This window comes from Protopterus annectens, chromosome 6.part1, assembly GCF_019279795.1.
Source record: "Protopterus annectens isolate FY-2018-M chromosome 6.part1, PAN1.0, whole genome shotgun sequence".
Taxonomy (NCBI): Eukaryota; Metazoa; Chordata; order Ceratodontiformes; family Protopteridae; genus Protopterus; species Protopterus annectens.
Genome location: NC_056738.1, coordinates 343193827 through 343219793, shown reverse-complemented (window position 1 = coordinate 343219793; position 25967 = coordinate 343193827). Strand labels below are relative to the sequence as shown.

Below are 25967 nucleotides of genomic sequence, written 5' to 3'. Positions count from 1 at the left end.
AATTATAAAAAAAAAAAAAAAAAAAAAAAAAAGCTTCTTTTTTAAGAATTCAGTTCTTTTGTTTGGTTGTTTTTTTTTTTAAACCTTAATTGTCTTAATACACTTTTACTATTGGGAAATGTTAAACCAATCATGGACTGGTTGACAGTATAAAAATGCTTCTTAATTGTTGCTTAGATTAATTCTGATGAAGTCAAGTGGATTGACGAAAGCGCTTAATTCTTGTGTTAATAAAGAGTGTTTTGGGACTAGCAACAATAGTGCTTCGTCTTTTGGTTCACTTGTTATTTTCACAGCAGTATTGCACCACCTTCTTTTTGGTTTTAGTCAGCACAGCTTGAGCTGCCCAACAGTTTGGGTTTGAGGAACATGCCGTGAAGCGTTGGAAGCTAGCTGTCCATTATACCCTTGGCAGGATAAAAACCATACACAGCTAAGGCTACTGCAGCAGTGATCAGTATGATTAACATTTGCCTCTCTCCCCTCCCATGCAGGTGTAACTGTCAGAATGTTTTCTACAGTGTTATAAATAAAATATTCTATATCGCAGCTGTTCTCCTTAAACTGCACCTAAAATCCAGCTCTCTCCTGATTTCTTGATGACCCCCACCCTAATTTCATCATGCCTTTCCATTTTGATTTAGAACTTTTTGCACAAGTTATGCATATAAGCCTTAACTGCGCAACTCCAAGGTATTCCTTCAAATCACATACTCCTAAACCACCTTGGTCAATAGGGAAAATCAACTTGGTCACAACTACCTCTTGCCCTCTTTTCCCTCCCAAATAAATTCCTTCAGCTCTATTACACAACTTCTCCACTCTGATAAAAAAATGCCTGGATTGTATATAAAACAAAATTGTGTAAACATTTATTCCATACAGCTTACTATCCAGAATCAAGAGCTTCCAGTTTCTCAGTTTTTGTATTTCCTTTCTAGTCTATTTCCATACATCAAGATACCATTATCCTTTGTTTTATCTTCATTTATTTCATGTTCAGAAAAGGTATGAAACTGCCACAAAATATTTCACAACACAAAAATATCTTTTTTCTGGATTTATCAAGTAGAACATAGTACCTGCAAATAATGCTAACTTTCCTTGATTACAATACCAATGACACCTTTGAATGAGAGTCCCTTCATTTTCTTTGCTAAAGGCTCTAAATATAAAGCAAATACACGGGAAACTAAACATCCCTGGCCAGGTTCCTCTTTTTAAAGAAGGTTTTTCAGAGAGGAATGAACCATTTCTATTGTTAGTATAATACAGTATATATGTTTTTATTCAGTCCAACAAGTCACTGAATTCCTACCTTCCCCATTAGGGCTTACTCCACCTCCTCCTGATCATTCTGCATGTATTGCTCCCACATATTCCATTTAACTTGTGTAATTTGCTCCTTCCTTTTTTAGCATAATTTCCAGTTATTTTCTCTCCTTTACAAAACCCAGAATTTCCCTTGCGTCAGGAAAAGATTTTCATTTCTATTTGTTAGCAACATTTTTGACAGCTAATAGTCCAGAAGGTTTAGAATCCATGCATGAAGTATCTGCATAGGCAATTTTATACTCCAAGTAGACCTCAGTTTTTTCCCCCTCAGGTAGACAGCAAATGGTGGAAAAGCGATAGGGAAACAGAAGTAGAGTACAATTGGGGGGAATGTAATGATTTGGAAGATTTTTAAAAAATTCCCTACAGAGTACACTGACAAAAATTTTGGGGGAACAGACAGCTGTTAACTATGGAAATAATTCTTTAGTGTTGGACTATAGAATATTAATAGCCTACACAGATTGAGACTGTCCATTACTTTTGGCATGAATTAATTTCCAATTTCTGGTAATTGTTTTTGGCAGCCAATAGCCTTAAACTTAAGGCCTTACTACGTCTGAATGTCTGTTTGGGTTAGAAAAAACAGCTTCCACAAAGGAATGGTACTTTATTATACAAACTAAAAACAGGACAGTAAAAGGTCCAGTGCAGAAGACAAAACTCCCCACCCAACAATTAAAATCAAAAACACCACCTGAGGGAACAAAGCTAATCTTTCTGGGGCTCACAATCCATCATGTGCACTCCCTGCAATGCAAGATGAATCTGTCAAGAGAAAGAAGTAATGTGTAAAAGTTCAATACACCTCACCAAATCACATGTACACATCAGGGAATCAGTCATGGCAATGCCAAGCTTTGTATGTTAATGTCAAAGTATAGGTTAAATAGTAGCAATGTCTTTCATGCCAACTTGAAGACGTCACATAAATCCATAAAGGACGTAGGAGTTCATCCTTTATCACTGTGAACCACAGGACAAAGCAGTCCTATCTTCCTAGTCTCTGCTTTAAGCTTGTGGTCAATTTTCCAAGGCTCTCCCAAAAATGAAAAGGTAATGTTGACAGGTGCAAAACACAAAGGAAAATACACATTAGCTTTCGATCCATGTTTTTTTTTCTTTTCACCTAATTGCTGAATTACTGTTTGGCAAAATTCAAGAAAGTACTAAATTCAGATGCCAAAGATATGCTCACCGATATTCTGCAACAGCAGCAACCAGAAGTGCATAAAACTTGTAAACAAAAAAAATCATTTACAAGACTTGAAGGAAGAAAAGCTACTGCCAAACAGTAATAAACTTCCTTGAAATTCTACTGGAGTCAACAGAACGACTACGGCTGCAAACAACCATATAAGTGGCAATGTTAACATTAAACTATACTTGTACATTTAACACACCACAACGCCTACTGCTAAAGATACTGTGCACTACTACTGCTTGGCAAAAGCTATAAATGTGCAAGAACCCTACACATTCCCAGGAACCTAATGCAAAACAGACTTTTTTTTTTAAAGTTAAATGACATGCTAGAGAGATTTTCCTTTTCTTCAACTTCACAGGGTACACAATTGCCAGAAAAAACAAAAGAAAGAAACAGTGTATGTTGACTTTCAAAAGCTTTACTCCATACCTAGCATATACTGATCATCCATGGCAAAAGTGCTGACATCTTCAGGATATTCCACCCACAGTGGTCTAGGAGAACATAAAGCAAAGTCAGGAAAGCAGGAAATAAATACATCTTTTTCTATTACAAAACATTTCCAAAAACAGGAAGATGCATGTCTACCTCTACAGGAACAAATGTTTTGCTGCCAGATGTTAAAAATGCTGTAAATTTTAAATTACGTATTTATTTTACTTATAAAATAAGTTTTACGTAAAGCATCAACTATAACAAATCAATAGTTCTTTAGTAAGTATAATGCCTTTAGTATGGATGCAAAGTGATCTCTCTACCAGATGGACAATACCAGCAAAAAGTACTGAGAAAACACTTATCAGCTCCTATACCTGCTGACCATCTTGCCAACACTCACCCCATTTGCTCCCCAATAGTGGGAAGGTAACTGTTCACAGTATGAATATCATTCAAGAAGTCATGAGAATTTTTCCCTTTTTAGAAACTAATCCCCCTGTGGTTGTCATGAAGGCTTTCCTACTTCTTACGTAACTGTACATGTTCCTACCCATGTCCCATAAACTATGCCTTTTGCACAGCCTGGAAGAAATGAGCAAATCCTTGACCGGCGATTGCTGCACATACACCTCTCTCTCTAGCAGGAGCCAATGGTGCAGTGAACAGCCTTCTCCCCAAGGATGAGCAAGCTTATGCTGACTTACTTCCAGTTTCCCCTGCCTGACTTCATTTGCCCAATCCTCTAATCAATCTTAGATTTTATGGGTCATAGTCAGTGCTTCATCCCTCTGAACTATGAAGTCTGACTTCACTTTGTATTTTTTTTTAATACAAGCTTTTATGTTACTAAATCTGCGACAGAACAGATTAAGAGTAAACATTTTGCTAATGCAACTAATCTGCTAACAAAATACCTTCAATCAAAAACTCCAAATAAACTTGTATGTGAAATATCATGATATTCATTACCATGCCACCATTTTCTTCCCTTCTTGTTACACATTAACAGACCATGGCTAAACAATTCATGCCGTTACTATACAAAGCAAGCAAAACTAGTAGTATTTCACAGATTTTCTTGTAATTTGGATAGAATGCAAAGGGAGAAAACACTTTTTACAAGTTGCAGTAAAAAAGAATAAAGTCACTTCTACTAGAACTCCAAGCAAATTGTTTGTAGCATTAAAAAACATACAATTTTCACAGCAATAATCCATGTTTACATTTCCTTGTAATCCCAAAAGTGATCAAGATAAAGGAACGGGAATGATGAACAAATGCTGCTTCTATAGCTGGAGACCAGATACCAAAAGCAACCAAGCAGACATGCACCCGGACAAGTGATTTTGAGACTGCTAAGACAATATGAAAACTGATCCCTTGCTTGTTCACAGTTCAGTTATCTTTGATATAACTTATTAGAACTATGTGTACATAAAACAAGCAGAAATACCATTATGGCCAAAATTTCACTTACTTTACCACTACTGAACATCAAAAGGGTACCAACCAGAAAGTGGCTAGTGTGAGAAGGTAGTCTGTGTGTAGACAACTGTCAAATTGGAAAGGTGGAGGTGTCTTATTTAAATCAAAAATAGATACACTTCAAGGCCGGCCAAACAGGACAATGCACTGAGCTCCATGTTCAAATCACCATAGGTTAAATCCAATAACACTTCCTTGCAAGCTAAAGATCCCCCTCTATGACCCAGGAAACCCATACCATGCATTTAAACTTATTAGAAACACTAACCATCCAACCCAATATCATATTCATGGGTGACTTTAATTACCCCACTATTAACTGGAATCCTATACGACATCAAACATACATGCACAGAGATTCCTGGATTTTGTAAAAGAATCTCCCTGGATCACATAGTCAATACATCAACTAGAGGTGCAATCATACCGGATCTGGTCCTCACTAATATGGGAGAGTGCTGCACTACCCCTACTGTAATGCCTTCCCTGGTAAGGTCAGACCACAAAATTGTCTCCTTTGAAGTAAAAATAAAACCTGGACCCCCCCCCCCCCCCCCCCAGCTAATCCAGGAAATATTCAGGAAGTATTCTAAAGCTTACCTCCTGCTATTAAAGTGAGAACCTGACAAAATGACAAACTCCTATAAACCCTGAGAACACTTCTGCCTATGCAGAACTGTTCATAGAAAGCCTGCAAAAGCATGTTAACAGCTGTATAGAGGCAGCTGTACCCACCAGGAAGTAGTACAGAACTAACTCAAAAAACAAGCCACCCTGGTGGAATCACAAAAATCAACAGGATGTATAACAAGAGGAAGAAAATCATGTCAAAAAGTAGGAGGTGTAGCACCCAGCAGGATAAAAGCACTCTCATTAAACTAAAACAACTCAGAGGACAAATAATGTCTACCAAAGCCAAAGTTGAGGCAAGTCTGGCCTCCCAGGCCAAGGACAACCACAAAGCATTCTTTAGCTATGTCCGCAACCTCAAAGGCAATACACAATTGTGTGCAGAGCTCATTGTAAATGGAGCCACCTATACCAAGCCAGAAGATATAGCAAATCTCCTGGCTGATAAATTCAGCTCCAACTTTACTCCTCTCTCCCCCTCAACCATCCCTCAGGAAATATCATCAAATATAACTCCCCCTAATATCACTAGGGGAACCGGTCCTTAATGCTCTCTCTAAGACCAAGAAAACCGCATGAGTGGGCCCAGACAATATCCCAGGATGCCTTCTAAATAGCATGAAACATGACCTATCAGGGCCTCTGGAATTTTTACTCAACTGTAGCCTCCAAACAGGCTTCGTGCCTCATGAAAGGAGAAAGGCAATGATCATCCCTCTGCACAAAGGTGGGTCATCTGCAGACACTGGAAACTACAAACCTACAAGTCTTACTAGTCTTATATGTAAAGCCATGGAAAGAATCATCATGGAGATGATCAACAGAGATATAGTAAACCTCCAGACATTGGACCTAACAAAGTTTGGTTTCATCAAGGGCAGATCATGCCTACTCAACCTGGTGGACTTCTTTGAGAAGGTCACCAAAGCAATGGATGAGGGCAAAATCGTTCACACTGCCTACCTTGACCTGGCCAAGGCATTTGGACAAACTGGGACTTTTGGTGAAAACTGTAGAATACTGAAGAAAATTACTCTATTGTACCTGTAGTGAAACTCTCTCCACTGAAAGTGTTAGTAATTTTTTTACTTTATGTACTGATATTATATACACACACACGTTATACATATATATATATATATATATATATATGTATGAGATAGATACATACATACACACAGGATATAAAAAGTGCACACACCCCTGTTAAAATGCCTTTTAACCAAAAAAAGGTTTATATTGTGTGTGTCCATACATGTATGTATGTATGTATAAACATATATATATATATATATATATATATATATATATATATATATATATATATATATATATGTATGTATGTATATATACAGTGGACATAAAAAGTGTACACACCCCTGGTAAAATGCTAGGTTTTTGTGATATAAAAAAATGAGACCACAATAAATTTCAAAACTTTTCCCCACCTTTAATGTGACCTATAACCTGTACAATTCAATTAAAAAAACATACAAATCTGTTAGGGGAAAATATAACAAATAAAAAACATACAATAAGCTGGTTGCATAAGAGTGTGCACCCTTAAACTAATACTTTGTTGAAGCATCTTTTGATTTAATTACAGCATTCAGTCTTCTTGGGTACACACTTGCCATCAATTAGACAGACTCTGATTAACCCCAAATAAAATTCAGCTGTCCTAGTAGGATTTTTCTGACATTTACTCAGTTGCCTGCTACAGCAGAAGCCATGGTTCGCAGAGAGCTTACAAATCATCAAAGGGATCTCATTGTTGAAAGGTATCAGTCAGGAAAAGGGTACAAAAAAATTTCCACAGCATTGGATATACCACGGAACACAGTGAAGACAGTCATCAAAAAGTGGAGAAAATATGGGGCAACAGCAACATTGCAAAGAACTTGATGCCCCCCCAAAATTGATGAAAAAAGACGAAAACTGGTCAGGGAGGCTGCCAAGAGACCTACAGCAACACTGAAGTAGCTGCAGGAATTTCTGGCAAGTACTGGTTGTGTACTACATGTGACAACAATCTCCCGTATTCTCCATATGTCTGAACTATGGAGATAGGGTTGCAAGATGGAAGTGAGAAAGGCGAACTGAGGAAAGTGATTGGCCAGCTCTCCCAGCTGGTGGAGCTTCTGACTCCAGCGTGTCATTCTATTGTTTCACTTGTATCTGATCGGGCTGTTTTGTCGGCGACTAACCATTTACAATACAATGTTTCCTCTGTTGTTCCTAACCATCGAAACAATGAATGCGACTTTTCGAATGTTGCTTCACAACAGTTGGATAGTGATTTTGAAGATTTTCCTAACCTTTTGCGATCTAACAGGGTTGACCAGGGTGAAACACAAAAAGGACTACCTTTGGCCCCCAAGGAACAACGCATGCATCGCAAACAAGGTGACTTTTCCAATCAGCAACATGCTATAGACTTTAATACCTTTTTGGACAAAGTATTTTGTTTAAATCCATAAGATTCCACTTCTAACAACACTGAAACTGTTACTAAAACTTATAGGGAAAATTTAGACTCCTTATTTTTTTATATGGACAAGTACAAACAATTGGGTTGTGATTCTTCCTTTCTGAGAGAATGTTTAAACAAAAATATTGTTCCCAAAGGTCTGTGGGTCTGGAAATTTCCTAATAGAGTGGAGGAAGGTTCTGTTTTTCACAAGGACTTGATACAGATTTTTGACAAATGTGGCTTAGAGTTGGTGAAAGCCATTATTGCAGAGAATGAAAGAGTTAGAACTTCCCTTTTGGCTAAAATGAATTCCATTAATACTACTACTACTACTATTAATGATCTCCTGTTCACTACTAATTCTGAGAAAGCATTATATTATAATATTTTTACACAGATTGATAAGGAATGTATTTATAACATGAAGATAAAGTTAGGGAAATTAGAGAGGGATATCGGGGAATATCGACTAGGGACTGCTTATCCCAAACCTAAGCCCTTCAATACTTTTAGTAATCGAGGGGAAGCGGACAGATACAACATAGTAAATATAGATCAACAGGCAAATGTGGAATTACAACAAGATGTTGCCCATGGAAACAACCGAGATATCCCTTTAGATTATTTTCCCCCTCTTCGGAGGTCAGACAGGATACGCAACCAGAATCCTGTGTACTACAATTACAATCACAACCACAACTACAGGAGGAATTCCAGGAGGTAAACCCTCCAGCTTCCAATTCTTGTATCAATCAGTATGGGAATATTTTTGAGTTTAATAAATACAAAATTTTTAATTACAGTTCCTTGGATATTCAACCTGACCATTTTTTGCTTTTTTCAAAGGGTTTTAAATTTATTCCTACTAGAAAGGTTAGCATTCCTAGGGCTATTGTTGACAAAGTTGTTTCTAAGGAAACAAAATTTGGCACTTATGTTTCATGACTCAAATTTTAACCTTTACACACCTTCCTTGTTCAAAAGGAAAAGTATTATTAATCCCCCCCCCCTTCATCCTCAGCTTAAAAATTTGGAGATTTTATTGGAAAGGGAGATCAGAAACACCATTAACACACACAGGGTGTTTTCTAACCTTTCCAAGAATGAGAATGGTTTATTGAATGTTCTGAAAAACAACAAGTCCATCAGAATTATGCAGCTGGATAAAGGGGGTGGAACAGTCCTGATGGACACTATTCTATATGAATCCAAAATTAAGGATTCTTTACAAGATATTTTTAAGCATTCTAGAGCCTCCATCAATAAGGTTAATATTTCCAAATCTAAAATTAATATTTTAATTAATGATTTATTGTATGAAGGTTCTATTGATCTAGATACATTTAATTTTTTGTCAAACAAAAATCCCAGGGTCCCCTCAGTTTTTGGTATTCCCAAGGTCAACAAGAACCCTAATGACCCTCCATTACGACTCATTGTTTCTCCAGAGGGATCTATTACTACCCCTCTAGATGTGAAATTGAAGGAATTGTCCAACCAGAGTGATACAGTGTTAAAAGATTCATGGGATTTTCTCAGGCAGTTAAAAACTAACCTTTTTTCTACTGATATTATTTTTGTGACTTTGGATATTGTTGACCTTTTTGGATCAATACCACACAATATTGGTCTTTTATGGTTAGAAGACAGTATGAGGGAGAATGGGACTTTTTCCCCAGATGATTTTAGGACTTGTCTTTTACTCATGGAAGTTATTATTAAAAATAATTTTATGTATTTTGAAGGAGAATTTTTTAAGCAGGAGAGGGGAGCTGCTATGAGGGCAAAATGTGCCCCCACATATGCTAACATTGTACTTTCATGGTGGGAGAACCTATTTGTCAACAACTGTGAATTTGCCAGTTGTTGGATCTTGTATAAACGCTTTCTTGACATCTGTATTTTTTGGACGGATACTCAAGAAAGGTTTTTTGAATTCTTGACTTATATTAAAGGTACAGCCAATTTTTTGGATTTTACCTACAATTTAAATAGTCAGGAATGTATTTATTTGGATGTCTCTGAGTAAGTACAACAATACTTTTTCCTCCAAAATATATAGGAAAAAAACTTTTTCCAACTCGTACCTCCATTTTACAAGTGGTCATCCCTTCTTCCAAAAGAAAAACATACTTAAAGGACAATTTTTTAGGACCAGTCGTATGACATCTGACAAAATTGAATTTACAAAGGACAATCATTTTGTTATGGATATGTTTAGAGAGAGGGGGGTACCCTGACCATTTAATTGATGACATGTACCAAGAGGTATTGGAAGGTAGAAAGGGAAGGTTTGCCCCTATTTTGGGTCAGGATGATTCTGGTAATTTTAATCCTAATTTTATTCCTAATATTAACAGTAGTACTACAAATAACTGGGAACAAGCATACATTATGGATTACACTGGTGATTCAGCTGTTATTAAACAAATTGTTAACAGGGAATGGGACAGATTTAAACAAATTTCAGACCTAGAGTACATACATAGGCAGCCCCTAAAATTCACATACACAAAAGATTTGAATTTTAAGAATTTATTTGAGTTTGGGGGAGGTACAAACCCCGCAAATAGATCTGGTAGAGTAGGTACATTCAAGTGTGGTTCTTGTTCTCAGTGCCAGTATATTATGAACACTACCAGCACTGAAATTCCCAGTAGAAATGGGCTTATCATAAGCACCAAATTTTCCAATTCTAATACCAATGGTGCTGTTTACCTAGCTATGTGCCATTCCTGTCATTCTTTTTATGTGGGGAAGACGGAGAGGAAGTTAAAATCTAGAATTTATGAGCATTATTATGAAATTAAAAAACAAAATGCAAACAATGCTTTATTTCGTCATTCCCTAATTTGTAATCAAGCTTCTTTTAATTTTTTTGTTCTTGAAGTTGTTCCTAAAGAGGTCAGGGGTGGCATGTGGGAAACAAAGTTAGAATACAGGGAATTATACTGGCAGATCACCTTGGAGGCTACTAAAGGGCCAGGTTTGAATGACATGCTTTCCCTTCTCCCTGTACTTAAGTTAAGAGCAGCAAAGTTATAATATTATTGTCAGTGTAATTCAACAATTACCAGCAGATGGTAGTAGGCTACAATTTTTAAACATTACAGACCTTTTTTTATTTTAGCAGTACTATTAACTTTTATAATACAAGATAACTTACATATTTTTTTAAATAATTCTTATATTAATGTATTTTATTATATTATGTGAAAATAACATGTATTTAATTTGTATTTCATGTCATCGTGCCTCTTTACTCATCCCTCATCAGGCCTATAATGGAGTACAATGCCCCTTTTGGAATGTACCTTACCAGACAGCTGCAGCAACTGGAAAGACCCCCAAAAGTACCTCACCAAGAGGATCAAAGGGCTCAAACACATGCCATATGCTGCCCGGTTAAAGAAACTCCAGCTCTACTCAGTGGCATACCGCCTGTTCAGAGGCGATCTGTGCCTGACATATAAAGCCATGTCCAACCTGGAATTAATGGACATGCTGCACCTCAGAAAATCCAAATCACATCGAGCTACGCGCTCGAGAGACTTTAACCTCAGCACTGAAATAAATAGGACATGCTGGAGGGACAGATTCATAACCCAGAGGCTCCCTTCACTCTGGAATAAAATCCCAGTCCAGGTTAGGCAGAGTCCCTCAATGACTCTCTTCAAGAGGAATCTTGATGAGTGGATGGGAGATCGCAGGTTTACCCCAGGTATCACTTCTGTGTCACTGTTAGACAGAGGCACAATGTACTAACCTCGAAAAAGGGCATAGCAAAATTAATTTAAAATGGGTGGCGAAAGCCAAACACACTCTGGCTAGGCTTATAAATGCCCTAGGGCAGATAGCCTAGTATGAACCTATGAACCTGTGTTTGTGGCAACAGTTTCTCCAACTGTTTTGCTTCTTGTCAATATGAACAGATATATTCATTTTCCTGTTTCAATTAGCAGCTTTGATTGTTTTTACTCAAACAATCCTTTGATTGGACATGATTTTTAATTGATGGAGTGCTTGTTATATAAGACAGGTTGTTAATTGATTAAGCTGTTTGGCTTCTGAGGAAGACGTTCGAAAACGTATTAACTGTGTAAAGCGTTAAAGTGTGTTTTTTGGCTTTTGAATAAAGTGATTTCGACAACTTTGGGATTTACTTCTATCTTCACGGTCTCATTCCCTCATTTGGTTTCTCCAAAGCGAACCTTGTTTTTGGTTTGGGCATTTATTGTTCGCTTATTCATCTCCTTGCTGGTTTTGCAAGATGGAATCCTTTTCTTGCACAGAAAAACATCCAGGCCTGGCTAAAATTTGCAAAATACATAGTCTCCCAAAAGCATGTGGGAAAATGTGTTATGATCTGATGAGACTAAGGTTGAACTTTTTGGCCACAATTCCAAAAGGTATGCTTGATGCAAAAACAACACTTCACATCACCAAAAGAACACCATCCCCATGGTGAAGCATGGTGATGGCAGTATCATGCTTTGGGGTTGGTTTGCTTCAGCTGGAACTGGGGCTTTAGTTAAGGTGGAGGGAATTATGAACAGTTCCAAATACCAGTCACTTCTGGCCCAAAACCTTCAGGCGTCCACTAGAAAACTGAAGATGAAGAGGAATTTCACCTTTCACCACAATGACCCCAAGCATACAGCCAAATCAACAAAAGAATGGCTTCACCAGAAGAAAATTAAAGTTTTGGAATGGCCCAGCCAGAGCCCAGATCTTAATCCAATAGAAAACCTGTGGGGTGACCTGGAGGGCTTTGCACAAGAGATGCCCTTGCAATGACAGATTTGGAGCGCTTTTGCAAAGAAGAGTGGGCAGCTACTGCCAAGCCAAGATGTGCCATGCTGATAGACTCCTACCAAAGACGACTGAATGCTGTAATTAAATTAAAAGGTACTTCAACAAAGTATTAGTTTAAGGGTGTGCACACTTGTGCAACCAGCTTATTGTACTTTTTTTATTTTTTTATATTTTTTCCCCTAACAGATTTGTTTGTTTTTCAATTGAATTGTACAGGTTACAAGTCACATTAAAGGTGGGAAAAGCTTTGGAATGATTTATTGTAGTCTCATTTTTTATATCACAAAAACCTGGCATTTTAAGTGGTGTGTATACTTTTTATATCCACTGTACATGGACAAATACAAACTGTTTTTGGTTAAAAGTTAGGCTAGACATTTCTGCATATAATAGGGCTGATTTCCCTTGCAATCTACTACAAAAACTTGATCTTGAATCACTTACCTCCTGAAAGGTCAGCTGGGTTTGCCAAGGCTGTTCTGTAAGGCATGAACCACAACCCTGAATAAGCCTACGATTCCCCTTAGAGTAGGGTGTGTGTGTGTGTGTGTGTGTGTGTGTGTGTGTGTGTGTGTGTGTTGGGGGGGGGGTTAAACAGTCCATACACAGGCATACACTCTCCTGATTCAGAAAATAGGCACTGCCTTACTACATGCTACGTCCCATACACCTATTCTGTAATTTTTTGTTGTTGTTTGAAATGCTCAGAACATGACTACATGCTTTGTAATATGTAAATGCCACAGTACCAGCAAAAAATGACTGACCAACTGGCTCTATTTCTAGTGTCACAACAAGGGGATCCAATATCGGTCAGCCTGGGGAAATGTGATTTACAAACCATGATGCTTTGCCAGAGATAGTTTTTGCGTTTGTTGCCACTTGGCTTTTGGATACTGGCAAAAATTTTACCTATCCCTACAGTGCCTTTTTTACGCCATGCTAAGTTGTTAAACTCACCAACATAACAAAAATCACTAATCCAAAAGATTGGGTAAAGCCACCTGGACAAAAACTTAGAACCAAAAGAAAGGTGGCAGGCAAATAACGTGCTACACACAAACGGAGGTCCAAATGTAAGTCACGACATGAAGTACTTTATTAAAACAAATAAAACATGTAGATTTAGCATTTTTGTCCCTTGCAATCAAGACGTCATCAGAATGAATTAAAAGAGCAGAATGCCAAGTTATATAGTGCAATCAATACATTTCAAACCTAATTGAATTAAAAATAAATCATTCCTTAAAAGCACATGTTCACCACTGAAAAATACTACCTAAAAACAATAAACAAACTATGTTGTTTCTGGTGAATAGATTCAAAAAGTTCATAGCCAGTGACATTTTGGAACTTTTTTTAAATACTTCAATATTCCTTATAAGCCAAGAACCACATCCAAAGGAGAAACAAAATGTGAATTGAGCACATATAAGCTGGTACAGGTATAATTAAAATGTTGTGTATTAAGTAAAACATTGGTAGTTCATACAAAAATGAAATTCCAACTTTTTTTAAAAAAAGAAATGGTTAAGATAAATACTATAATAAAAAAGAAAAAATGGTTCCAGTTGCAGTATAAAATCCAACTTAAGAATGAAAATAAATAGTTCAAGACACCTTAGAAATACTTAATTGCATAGGGTGTGATAAAAGACACTGTGTTTAAAAGTAAATGAAGATGCATAAATTACAAAAATGTTTATTTCTACATCTTTGAGGCCCTATGCTTCAATACTGGTTTTATGGAGACAGTCATTTAATCCCGGGGTGGTAAAAGCATTAAGTCTGAATTGCCAGAGAATCTCCTTATACTAAAGTATGTTTCCATCCCTGGGTCAGTACTGACTTGCTCCAAAATACCAAATAGAAATTCATTGTGTGTAGGTTTCACCAATGTGTGCTTAAATAAGGCATCACTGGGGTTTTTGGTTCTGATACTACAGGTATGCTCATAAATACGCTTAAGCGTTCTTTCCATTTTCCCTACACAAAAACGGATACATTTTTTGCATAGTGCCAAGTAGACAATTCCCTCACTGCAACAATTTCCTTTTCCAAAGGAAATTTTACTACGGGCTGCATTTTCTAGGGTGACTGTTTAACCCTCTCAAAATAAATGTACAATAAGCACAACTGCCATATTTTTTTGTACCTTCAACATATTTTTCCCCTACTGTTGGGGTTTCCTTCAAAAATGTTCACGTTCCTTCCTGTTTTAAGAATAAATTTGGGGTCTGTGTCAAGAATTAATAGATCCTACCCTCTACTTACCCTTTCAATAAACAGTTCTGAAATAAATTTTCTCTCTCACTAAATCAACAAAACTGGAGGTCATTCTTGCACCTCTGACACACTGTCCTTTTACAAGACTCTATTTAAATGGATATGCACTCAAAAAAGGCAGATAGGAATTACTAAAGGTTGATTTTCTATAAATTCTACATCTAAATTTTCCTTACTGTACTTCAGTTCTAGTATCGAAGTAGTTGATCCCCAATATGTTGTAACTAAATGTGAACTCAAAAATGTAATGAGGTTAAGTAAATCCATGAATTCAATAATGTTCTCTGATCCTTCCCAAACAATAAAAATGTTGTCCAAAAATCTAGTGTATAATTCTGTGCATTTCCAAAAACTATAATTAGATATGAACTTTTCCTAACTTAACAAAACTAGATTTACATAATTCCATTGCCCATTGGTTGAATAAAGAACTAGTATTTTCCTAAAGAAAAGGAAAAAGTACACAGAACTTTTTGGCGAGAGGTAAATTTAGCATTCCATCTCCCAATATGCCATGTAGTTTGACAATGTGTGGCATATTTGCTTGTGGCAAATGTAAGGCTTGTAAGTGTGTAATAAAAACTTGCCCTAGAATTAATAATGTTCCTTTTAGAACTTGTGGTCATTTCACTTGTAATACTGAAGGTGTTAAATATGCCTTGAGATGTCCTTGCAACAAATTTTCATAATGAGGCTAAATAAAATGTTTTGGACAGTAGTACAAGCATTTTAAATGACCGTTTTTATTCATGTGACTCTTACATAGAGTCCACTGCTTAATGTCTCTTTGATACAAGTCATGTTAAATACAATAGCACATTTATTCCACCTGTTTTGAATGAAAGTATTATACATTTTTCTGAAATGCTTAATTTTGCTGTGAATAATGAAAAATGTATAAAATTTTACAATGCATAATATTAATTATAACTTAACATTATTAGAATGGAAGACATTGAAAGCATTAACAGAAGTGATTTAATTTTTAAGCCGGCTGACAAAGGCGACAAGCTGGTGATCATGTCTTATATTCAATATTTAGCTATGTGCCAGGAGCACTTGGATACTAATGTTTACGAAAAAGTTGATAATTTTGTGTATGAAACTGCATTAACGGAATATGAAAATCTGTTGCACAGATCAGGTTATTTTTCTGAGGAAGACATAAAAAAAAGTTTAATGTAGAAAATTCTAAAATGGCCTAGTTTTATACCCTTCCTAAGTTACACAAGGATCTTAGGCAGCCCACAGGTAGGCCTATAGTTTCAGGATGTAATTATTTCTTAAATAAAAGTAGGACAGTTCCTTCACAGTTACTTGTTTCCCAAAGTTTGCACTTTGCCTTCATATATTCATGATGGGTTTGATTTTTTGGAAAAAATAAGCACTATTAAGTGGAACTGTGACATGTTTTGGGTGACAGTAGATGTAAAGAGCTTATACACCAGCATTCAGCACAGTTTTGGCAATAGGATGCTTCTTTGGAAGCAGCCCTGCTACAGAATATATTCTAGAGCTTGTCCATTTTTGTTAAAGAATTTTTTTTGAATTTAATAATTAACTATACAATCAGAAACAATGCACTGCCATGGGGGCAGCTTTTGCCCCCATGTATGCCAACCTCAGCATGGGTCTGTTTGAAAGGGAATATTTATACAGAAATACTTTTTTCCACAAACGTTGTCAAATACTATAGATTTAATGAAAACCATATTTTTTGGTTGAGGGAGGAAAAAAATTAGTTGATGAATTGATAGCTGACTTACAAAATAAGAGGTTTGGGTTAAAATTTGACAGTCTGAAGAGGGGGGCTTGTGTCCCTTTTTTAAATGTCATAGTAGACATTTCAGATGAGAATATTTTAAAAACTCCAGTTCACAGGAAATTTAATGAAGGCACACAATTTTTGTATGGTGAAAGCTGCTATCCACCTCACACAATACAAGCTATTCCCTTTGGTGAATATTTTCATTTGTATAAATTATGTAATACTGAAGAGTATCTTAAACTAGAACTAGGTAAAACTACAGATGTTTAAAAATAGGGGTTATGATGTGAAGACAATACATGATAGTTGGCAGAAATTTATACACAGAATTAATGGATATCAGAAAAGCAACCAGGACAGGCAATATACTGGGACTGTGTAGAAGAGAGACACAAATGAAGACATACATTTTGTTACAACATACAGTTGCCTTGGTCCTAAAATAATCAAGTTAGACATTTCTGGATATATATACAACATCTTTAAGGGATGCTTCAGAGTGGTTGAATAAAGAACTAGTATTTTCCTACAGAAAAGGAAGTAGTATAGAGAACTTTTTGGCAAGAAGTAAATTCAGCATTCCATCTCCCAATATACCATGTAGTTTGACAATGTATGGCACATTTGCTTGCGGCAAATGTAAGGCTTGTAAGTATATAACAAAAACTTTCCCTAGAATTAATAATGTTCCTTTTAGAACTTGTGGCCATTCCACTTGCAATACTGAAGGTGTTCTATAAGCCTTGAGATGTCTTTGCAACAAATTTTATATTGGAGAAACAAAAAGGTGTTTTAAAACTAGAATTTTGGAACATGTGAGGGATATTGTTAATAAAAAAGCAGAAAGTTCTAGAACTGAACATTTTTGTTTCATGATGGAGAAAGTAAAGGACTACTAGGTACTGTTTTGGAAAAAAAAAACAAATATCTAGATTTGATGTTCCTTTTACTAAAAAAGCAGTTGCTTTTAAAAGAATCTAACTACATTTTAAAAACTTAGTCTCCAAGGGGACTAAATGAAGAATGTAATTGGAGAGTATTTCTTTAATTGTATGATTGTTTAATTGATGTATTTGTAGTGTATATATGGGGCAAGTCTTTTACTTTGTGTTATACTCCTTGAAGGCTTTGGCCAAGACGTCAGAGTTTTATTAAACTTGTTGGATACACTGGTGGTTGTTTCTTTTTTGCTACAAGGCAATTTTTCACTTTGTGCATCAGTTTTTCTACACAAACGTGCCTGGTGTTATGGAGCCCAATGTCCAAAGATACAGCTCTACAAAAATACTTCAGCATATATAGTACAACTATGTAGGTAACTTACCATAATAAAAGTGATGTACTCAACATAACTATGCATCCGTGTTATCCATTTTCATTATTCCTCAACGAATGGATCTCAGATCAGACCCCTGGATCTGACTTGGCTGCTTTTCTCTACATTCTTGGATGTGACTCTCAAACTCCTCCCTTTACCCATAACGCCCCTGACCACTGCACTACCTCAGATAAGAGTTTGCTGTTACGATATAACCATCAGAATATAAAGAATAATATAGAGAAAAAGTAATAAGATAGAAGCTCAAAGACGAACAGTGGTTCTTAACGAATATTTGATCAGGTCACTCTCAAGACATGGGATGAGGGGGAAGGGGAGGGGAGTTGAAGAAGAATGAAAACTGCCAACACAGATTCAGTTATGGTGAATACAAAACTTTAATATCTGATGTTGTCATTTTCATTCATTCAGCAAATGGAACAGAGTCACCAGGTACTGATGGTCATTTTCATTCATTCCTCAATGAATAGGACAGAGTCCCCAAACTATGTTACCCTTGGGTGGCCCTCATGGAATTATTTTCCGGAGAATCACAGAACTGAATGCAGCCCTATTTCTAGAGAAGAGATCCAACTTGCAATAAGCAATACATGTATAAGCATTAAACCAGGTAGCAGCTGCACACGTCATCAATGGAGGTTCTGGCCCAAAAAGCAGCTGATGTAGCCACTGATCTAGCTGTGTCTGCTGCTGGATGTCTCATCAAGGTTAAACCTCTCAAAGAATAAACACAAGAGATATAATCTGTTATCCTAGGGTAGTTTTGGCTACTGGTTTTCCCAATTTGTTACTGAAAAGGAAGCAACTTGTCAGTTTCTCTAAATTTTTTCATCCTAGGAATATAAAAACAAAGTTGCCTATGTACATCTAAAAGGTGAAGCATGTATTCTCCTTTGCTGTTAAATTTAGTAAAGAAAACTAGCAAATTGATTACATGATTGTTTATCTGGGAGGCAATTTTGGGTAAAAAGGAAAGATTAGTATGCAAAGTAACCCTATCTTTGTGGAAAATCAAATAAGGCAGTTTTGAAGAGACTGCTTGGACCTCAGAAAATCACCTTGCAGAAGTTATAGCCACAAGCATGACCATTTTCCAGTAAAGAAAATTGAGATCTGACTTAGCTGACAGCTCAAAGGGTGACTGTATTAAAGTCTAACATAACAGTAAGATCCCCAGGAGGAGTGGGATCCTTGATCGGAGGTCTAAGTAAAAAAGGTACCTTTAAGAAATGCTTTACATAACTTGGATGAAGCGAACGGAGAAACATAGTCTCTGATGTGATAGTTAGGGAGGACTGTCAGCTGAACTTTAATGGTGGAGAAAGTAGGACAACTTTGAAAAATCAAAGCAAGAAAATATAAAACAGCAAGGACTGGAGCAGTGCAAGGATCAAACTCTCTCTGCTATGCCCAAAAGGAAAACATCTTCCATTTACTCTAACAAATCTTTCTTATAGAGGACCTCAGAGATAAACTGAATTTGGTGAATAGGAGAGGAAAGCCTGGAATGTCTAGCCATCATTTGAACTGGAGAAACCATGCAGTCATAGACCTGTAATGTCTGGATGAGTCATCCCTGATGGATGTGATAATAGTTCTGGAATGGGGTCCAATGGGAACATATTAGGTGAGAACATAGGAAGGGGAACCAAACCTGCTGAGGCCAGAAGAGGGCAATGAGGATTAATTTGCTCTTCAACCAGAGAGCTTTCTGGAGATATTTGGGGATTAGAGATATGGGGGGATAAGCATATAGGGGACTGAAGGGCCAAGCGTAGACTACAGCATCTCTCAGTGACTGCCCCCGAGTGGGGATTAGAGCAAAGAACCTGCTGCACTTGTTGAGGGGAGAGGCAAATGGGTCACAGCAAGGTTTGTCCCATTTGTGGAAGACCATTTTTGCCACTGTCTGAGAGACCACTCATGAGGTATCAGGACAGTCCCACTGAGCTTGATGGCTAACAAGCTGGATTTCCCCGGAATACATTCTGTTACAAGAAAGTAGTTGGGAGGACATCAACCACTGCCAGACTCGCAGTGCTTCTTGGCAAATGGGAGTAAAGATCTGGTTCCACTCGTTTGCTAATGTACCATACCACTGACATTTTTCATATGGATAGCAACTGTTCCAAGAGAAAGAATTTTGAAAGGTCTGCAGTGCTAAAAGGACTGCTCATCTCTAAGATGGATATGCAGTTTGGTTTCTTCTGGGGACCACATGCCTTCAACAGCCTGTCCCAAGAAATCCCCCCCCCCCAAATATTGGGAGGCACCCATGGTCAATGTGGCATTTGGTGGAGAAGGAAAGACTGACGTCCTTGACAAATCTTATTGGATTGAATCCACCACATTAGGAAGTTCTTGCCGACTCGAGACAGCTTTACAGGCTGCTGTAAATGTTGAAACATAGACCATTGTACTGCGAGACCACTGAAGGATTTGCATGTAAAGACAAGTGGCAAGTATCAAAGTAAGGTGAGAAAGAATATGTCTGACATGCAATCTCAAGGTAAGAATTCTGTTTTGTGGTAAAAGAGCGAGATGAGTGACTGCATCTAGGTGAGCCCCTATAAACTCCAAGATTTGAAATGGTTGAAGATGGGAAAGAAAGACTGATTGTGATCCCCAAGAAATGAGATAACTGGAGTAAGTAATCTCTGGTTTTTAGTAGGAGATGTCTGGTTGGTGTGGTGAGGAGCGAGTCCTTCAAATAAGGAAACACTCTGAATCCATGTAATCTGAGATGAGCTGCTACCACTGCTATGCATTTGGTGAACACCCTGGTGGCTGTGGTGAGACTGAAGGGCAGGGCTCTGAACTGATAATGACCGGCTGCCAGTTGGAAGTATAGGCATCTTCAACAGCACTGGAACTTGGAGTTCTTTAAAAACTGATTCAGAAAACTGAGATTCAAGATAGGTCTCAGATCCCCTGTTTTCTTTGGCACTAAAGAACCTTGAGGAAAATCCGGATTCTCTTTGGTCTGGTGGGACCTCTTGGATGACCCTTTTGTCCATCAGCTTTTGAAACTCTACAGCTGCTAACTCCCACTGATTGGGTGGAACATCAGGGAGACGTTTTCTTTAGAAAAACACCAGCGCAGGAGCCCAAAGGTGAGATTTGCAGAAGATTCCTTTACTCCATATACAACATACATTCTGGTACCTCGGCAATTCGCCTTCCTGGAACATTTTACCATCAGAATACATCTTCCCTTTAAATGCTTATCAATTAAGCAATTAACCATTAAACCATCCAACATTTTTACTTAATCATAATACAATTCATTAAATACTAACAAATTAAATACTTTTACAAATTTTTAATACTTACATTCTTCTCCAAAATATACATATAATTAAATATTTATTTTTTATTTATTATTTTTATTTATTACTACTGAATATATAAATTTAAACATAATAATAAAACTAAAAAGAGTAGCAAAAAACTTTTTTTTAATTTTTATTTAATGTGTTGGCTAGACCCCATAGTTGTGTAGACAATTTTAAGAGTGCACTATGTAGATTAGAACACAAAATGATTTTGGAATACCACACATTATACCCTAGGGGTAAGAATTTGGAAAGTGGGTTAGTGATATGAAAAGTACAGTTTTGTACCTACCATAAATGTAGATGTTCGAAGATCCACATTGCTGCAGTCATAACTTACGGGTAGTCCGCTGTCCTCGGTCGGCCCGAATACCAAAGTATTAGGCTGACGTCGGTCATGGGCGCTCAGATCTGACGTCAGAGCGTCAAGGTATTAAAGCGCATGACCGACGTCATTTCCTCAGTCTTTTCTTGCCCCAGATGTCAGAAGGCCCTAAAAATAAAGGCCACAGCCAAAAATAGAATAACTCCCTAAAACCATGTACAAAAAACAGCTACAACCCAAATCATACCACCACTCCAAACTACAGAGGGAAGGAGGGAGGGTAAATTGGACTGCAGCAATGTGGATCTTCGAACATCTACATTTATGGTAGGTACAAAACTGTACTATGTTCTTCATCTCACATTGCTGCAGTCATAACTTATGGGTAGAATCCCAAAGCAGAGGTAAAGGGAGGCTGGCAAAATCATAAAGCATTGGGGGCTGCCAAAATGCCCTGCAAGATTACAGTGGCAAATCCAGCCCTAGATTTGGAATAAAGAGGAAGATGGTAATGTTTAGAAAAAGTGTGCACTGAACTCCAAGTAGCTGCTTCCAAAATATCTTTAGTAGCTACCCCCCTTAAAAAAGCAGTAGAAGTGGCAGTAGCCCTAGTGGAGTGAGGCCTGATTCCAGCTGGAATCTCTTTACCATGGTGAGAATAACAAAAAGCAATACAAAAGCCAATCCACTTAGAAATAGTTTGTTTTGAAACAGGTTTCCCCTGAGAACCCAAAGCAAAAGAAACAAACAACTGCTGAGACTGTCTGAACTCTTTAGTCTTGCTCAAATAATAACGCAACTGCCTGTGAATATCCAAAGTGTGCAAAATTTTCTCCCCTTTATTTTGGGGATCTGCATAAAAAGTAGGCAAAGGAATAGATTGGTTCAAGGCCACATTTGAAACCACTTTAGGCATGAAAGTAGGGTTAGTACGCAGAGATACCCTGTCCTTATGAAAAATTAGGAATGGTTCAACTGCCATTAGAGCCTGTAATTCAGAAACCCTTCTAGCAGACGTAATGGCCAACAAAAAAGCAGTCTTCCAAGATAAAAACTTTAACTCCGCTGTAGCTGCAGGTTCAAAAGGAGGTAAAGTAAGTTTTTCCAACACAAAATTGAGATCCCAAGCAGGAGTAGGAGCTCTACGCGGGGGTCTTATGTTCTTTGCCCCCCTAAGGAATTGCTTAAACAAAGGATGAGAGAATAATGGTGAATCACAGTCATAGTGAGCAGAAATGGCTGCAGCATGAACTTTTATAGAGGAGAGACAAACCCTTGTCCAATAATTCTGTAAGATATTGAAGAGAAACACTCAAATCAGGCCTGGAAAAGTACAGTTTTGTACCTACCATAAATGTAGATGTTCGAGGATTCCATTGCTGCAGTCCTTACTATTGGGTATAGTCCGCATCCAGTCGGCCCGAATACCAGAGTATAAGGCTGACGTCGGTCAGGGCGCATTAGACTGACGTCAGTACGTCAGGGTACTAATGCGCATGACCGGCGTCATATCCTCAGTCTTTTCTTGCCCCAGATGTCAGAAGACCCTAAAAAGACAAGGCCCAAAATACCTGCACCAAAACATGAAGAATATATACAAAAATATAAGCAGGTAAATCACCTACACAACCACCCCTAAACACAGAGGGAAGGAGGGAGGGAATTGGACTGCAGCAATGGAATCCTCGAACATCTACATTTATGGTAGGTACAAAACTGTACTATGTTCTTCGTCTTCCATTGCTGCAGTCCTTACTATTGGGTAGAATCCCAAAGCAGAGGTAAGGGAGGCTGGCAAATCATAAAGAAGCAGGAGCTGACAACATGCCTTGCAAAAACAGCTGTGGCAAAACCAGCCCTAGACTTAGAGTAGATAGGAAGGTGATAATGCTTAGAGAAAGTATGCACTGAACTCCAAGTAGCTGCTTCCAAAATATCCTTAGTTGCCACCCCCAGTAGAAATGCTGTTGAAGTGGCAGTAGCCCTAGTGGAATGAGGCCTAATCCCAGCTGGAACCTCCTTGCCATGATGGGAATAACAAAATGCAATGCAAAAGCCAATCCACCTAGAAACAGTTTGTTTTGACACAGGCTTGCCCTGCGAATTCAAAGCAAAAGAAACAAACAACTGCTGAGACTGCCTAAAATCCTTAGTCCTGCTTAAGTAATACGCAATTGCCTGTGTACATCTAAAGTATGCAAAATCTTTTCCCTTTATTTTGGGGGTCTGCATAAAAGGTAGGCAAATGAATAGTTTGGTTTAAAGCCACACTAGAAACCACCTTAGGCATAAAGGAAGGATTAGTACGTAATGATACCCTATCCTTATGGTAAATCAAAACGGGCTCGACTGCCATAAGGGCCTGCAACTCAGACACCCTTCTTGCAGAAGTAATAGCCAACAAAAAAGCAGTCTTCCATGACAAATATTTCAATTCAGCAGTAGCCGCAGGCTCAAAAGGTTGTAGAGTAAGTTTTTCCAACACAAAATTGAGATCCCAAGCAGGAGTAGGAGCTCATTGGGGGTCTTATATTCTTAGCCCCTCTAAGAAACTGCTTGAACAAAGGATGCGAAAACAATGGTGGGTCACAATCATAGTGAGCTGAGATTGCTGCAGCATGAATCTTGATGGAAGAGAAGGACAGACCCTTGTCCAGTAACTCAGTAAGATATTGAAGAGCCATACTCAAATTAGGCTCAGAAATCTCCAAATTCTTTGCTTTACACCAAAATAAAAATCTCTTCCATTTTGCTGCGTACACTTTCCTTGTACTAGGTCTTCTAGCTTCCATAATCACATTTAAAACTTGTTGAGGAAGTTGAGACCTGCTGTGTTTCAACACAGAATATGCCAGGCTGTCAGATGAAGAGAGTGAAGCTTGACATTGAGCAGATGACCGTCCTGCTGGGATAACAGATGTGGAATCAAAGGTTAAGGCCATGGAGGCTTCTTTACCAGACTCCGTAGTAGAGGGTACCAGTGTTGCCGAGGCCAATCTGGAGCTATCAAAATCATCCTTGGCCTGTCCTGTCTGACTTTTAACAGTACCTTTGGAAGAAGAGGCAGAGGCGGAAAGGTATACAGATGAAGGTTTGTCCAACTGAAAGACAGAGCATCCACTTTCCAAGCTGTGTGATGAAACCCCTTTGTGCAAAACTGTGGCAGCTGGTGGTTTAGTGGAGAAGCGAACAGATCTATGTCTGGAGTTCCCCATGACACTGTCAATTTCTGAAATACATGAAGATCCAGTTTCCACTTGTGGGGATCCATGATTTGTCTGCTTAACACATCTGCTAAGGAGTACTGTGCTCCTGGCAGAAACCTTGCCTGAAGAGTTAGGTGCAAGCGTAGCGCAGTCTCCCATAAAATCATTGCATGCCTGCATAGAGGATAAGAATGTGTTCCCCCTTGTTTGTTGAAGTACCACATGACAGTTGTGTTGTCTGTTAGAATCAACACCTGCCCTGGAAGAAGTAACTCCTTGAAAGCCAGCAATGCGAACTGGACTGCTAACACCTCCTTTATGTTGATATGTAGATGCTGTAGTCTGGCAGGCCACTTGTCTTGTATCCACTTTACATTTAGATGAGCTCCCCAAGCAATGTCTGAGGCATCTGTCGGTAAAATCTGACTCGCCTCTGGCCGGGTCACAGAGAGTCCCTTGTTTAGGTGACATTCCTGAGCCCACCACAAAAATACTCTTTGAAGGCAAGGTATTATTTGAATGACAGTGTCTAAATTCTGGCAGTGCTGTGTCCATACATTTTTGAGATACCATTGTAACTTCCTCATATGCAGTTTGGCATTGGGAAGCACCAGAATACAAGATGCCATGAACCCTAATGCTTGAAGGACTGTCTCTGCAGTCAGCACGGACGGATGAGATAGTTGATGGAAGTAAAGTGACAGACTCCTTTGTTTGTCCGGGGTTAAAAAGGCCATCTGGGCTGCTGTATTCAGTCTCACACCCAGAAAGCACATGTCGTGAGAGGGTACTAGACTGGACTTTATTTCGTTCACAGAATACCCTAGGCATCTTAGCACGGCTATAAGATATTCCAGATGCTGTAGAAGGTCTTCCTTTTCTTGAGCCAGAATCAGGCAGTCGTCTAAATAAGGATAGATTTGAAGTCCTTGTAGCCTGAAGTAAGCTATCACTGGAGCCAGAACCTTTGTGAATATTCTGGGCGCAGTAGATAAGCCAAAGGGCAATGCAGAGAACTGATAATGAGAATCTCCAGCTTGAAACCGCAGATACTTCCTGTAACTTAGCCTGATATGCACATGAAGGTAAGCTTCCTTGAGATCTAAAGTTACCATCCAGTGATCTTTGCCCAGCAGGGGTAAAAGCTGTTGTAACGTCAACATCTTGAACTTGGGAATGTCCAGATAAGTGTTGAGGAGAGATAAATCCAAAAGCAGTCTCCACGTGTTCCCCTTCTCTGGTACTAGGAACATGCGAGAATAAAATCCTAGGCCCCTTTCTGACACAGGGACCGGTAGAATGATGTCCAACACCCATCTGTCTTG

The 25967-nt window shown here is 38.1% G+C and overlaps 1 protein-coding gene across 1 annotated transcript in view; it reads right to left on the bottom strand.

The window, feature by feature from the left end:
- Positions 1–2960: 2960 nt before the first annotated feature.
- GANAB (glucosidase II alpha subunit) overlaps positions 2961–25967 on the bottom strand; it is a gene marked incomplete in the record, with an annotated part of 1503123 nt that continues 1480116 nt past the window's right edge. Inside the window, 1 exon segment of the mRNA XM_044075375.1 lies at positions 2961–3036. Within this exon segment, the coding sequence (XP_043931310.1) occupies positions 2961–3036 (76 nt within the window).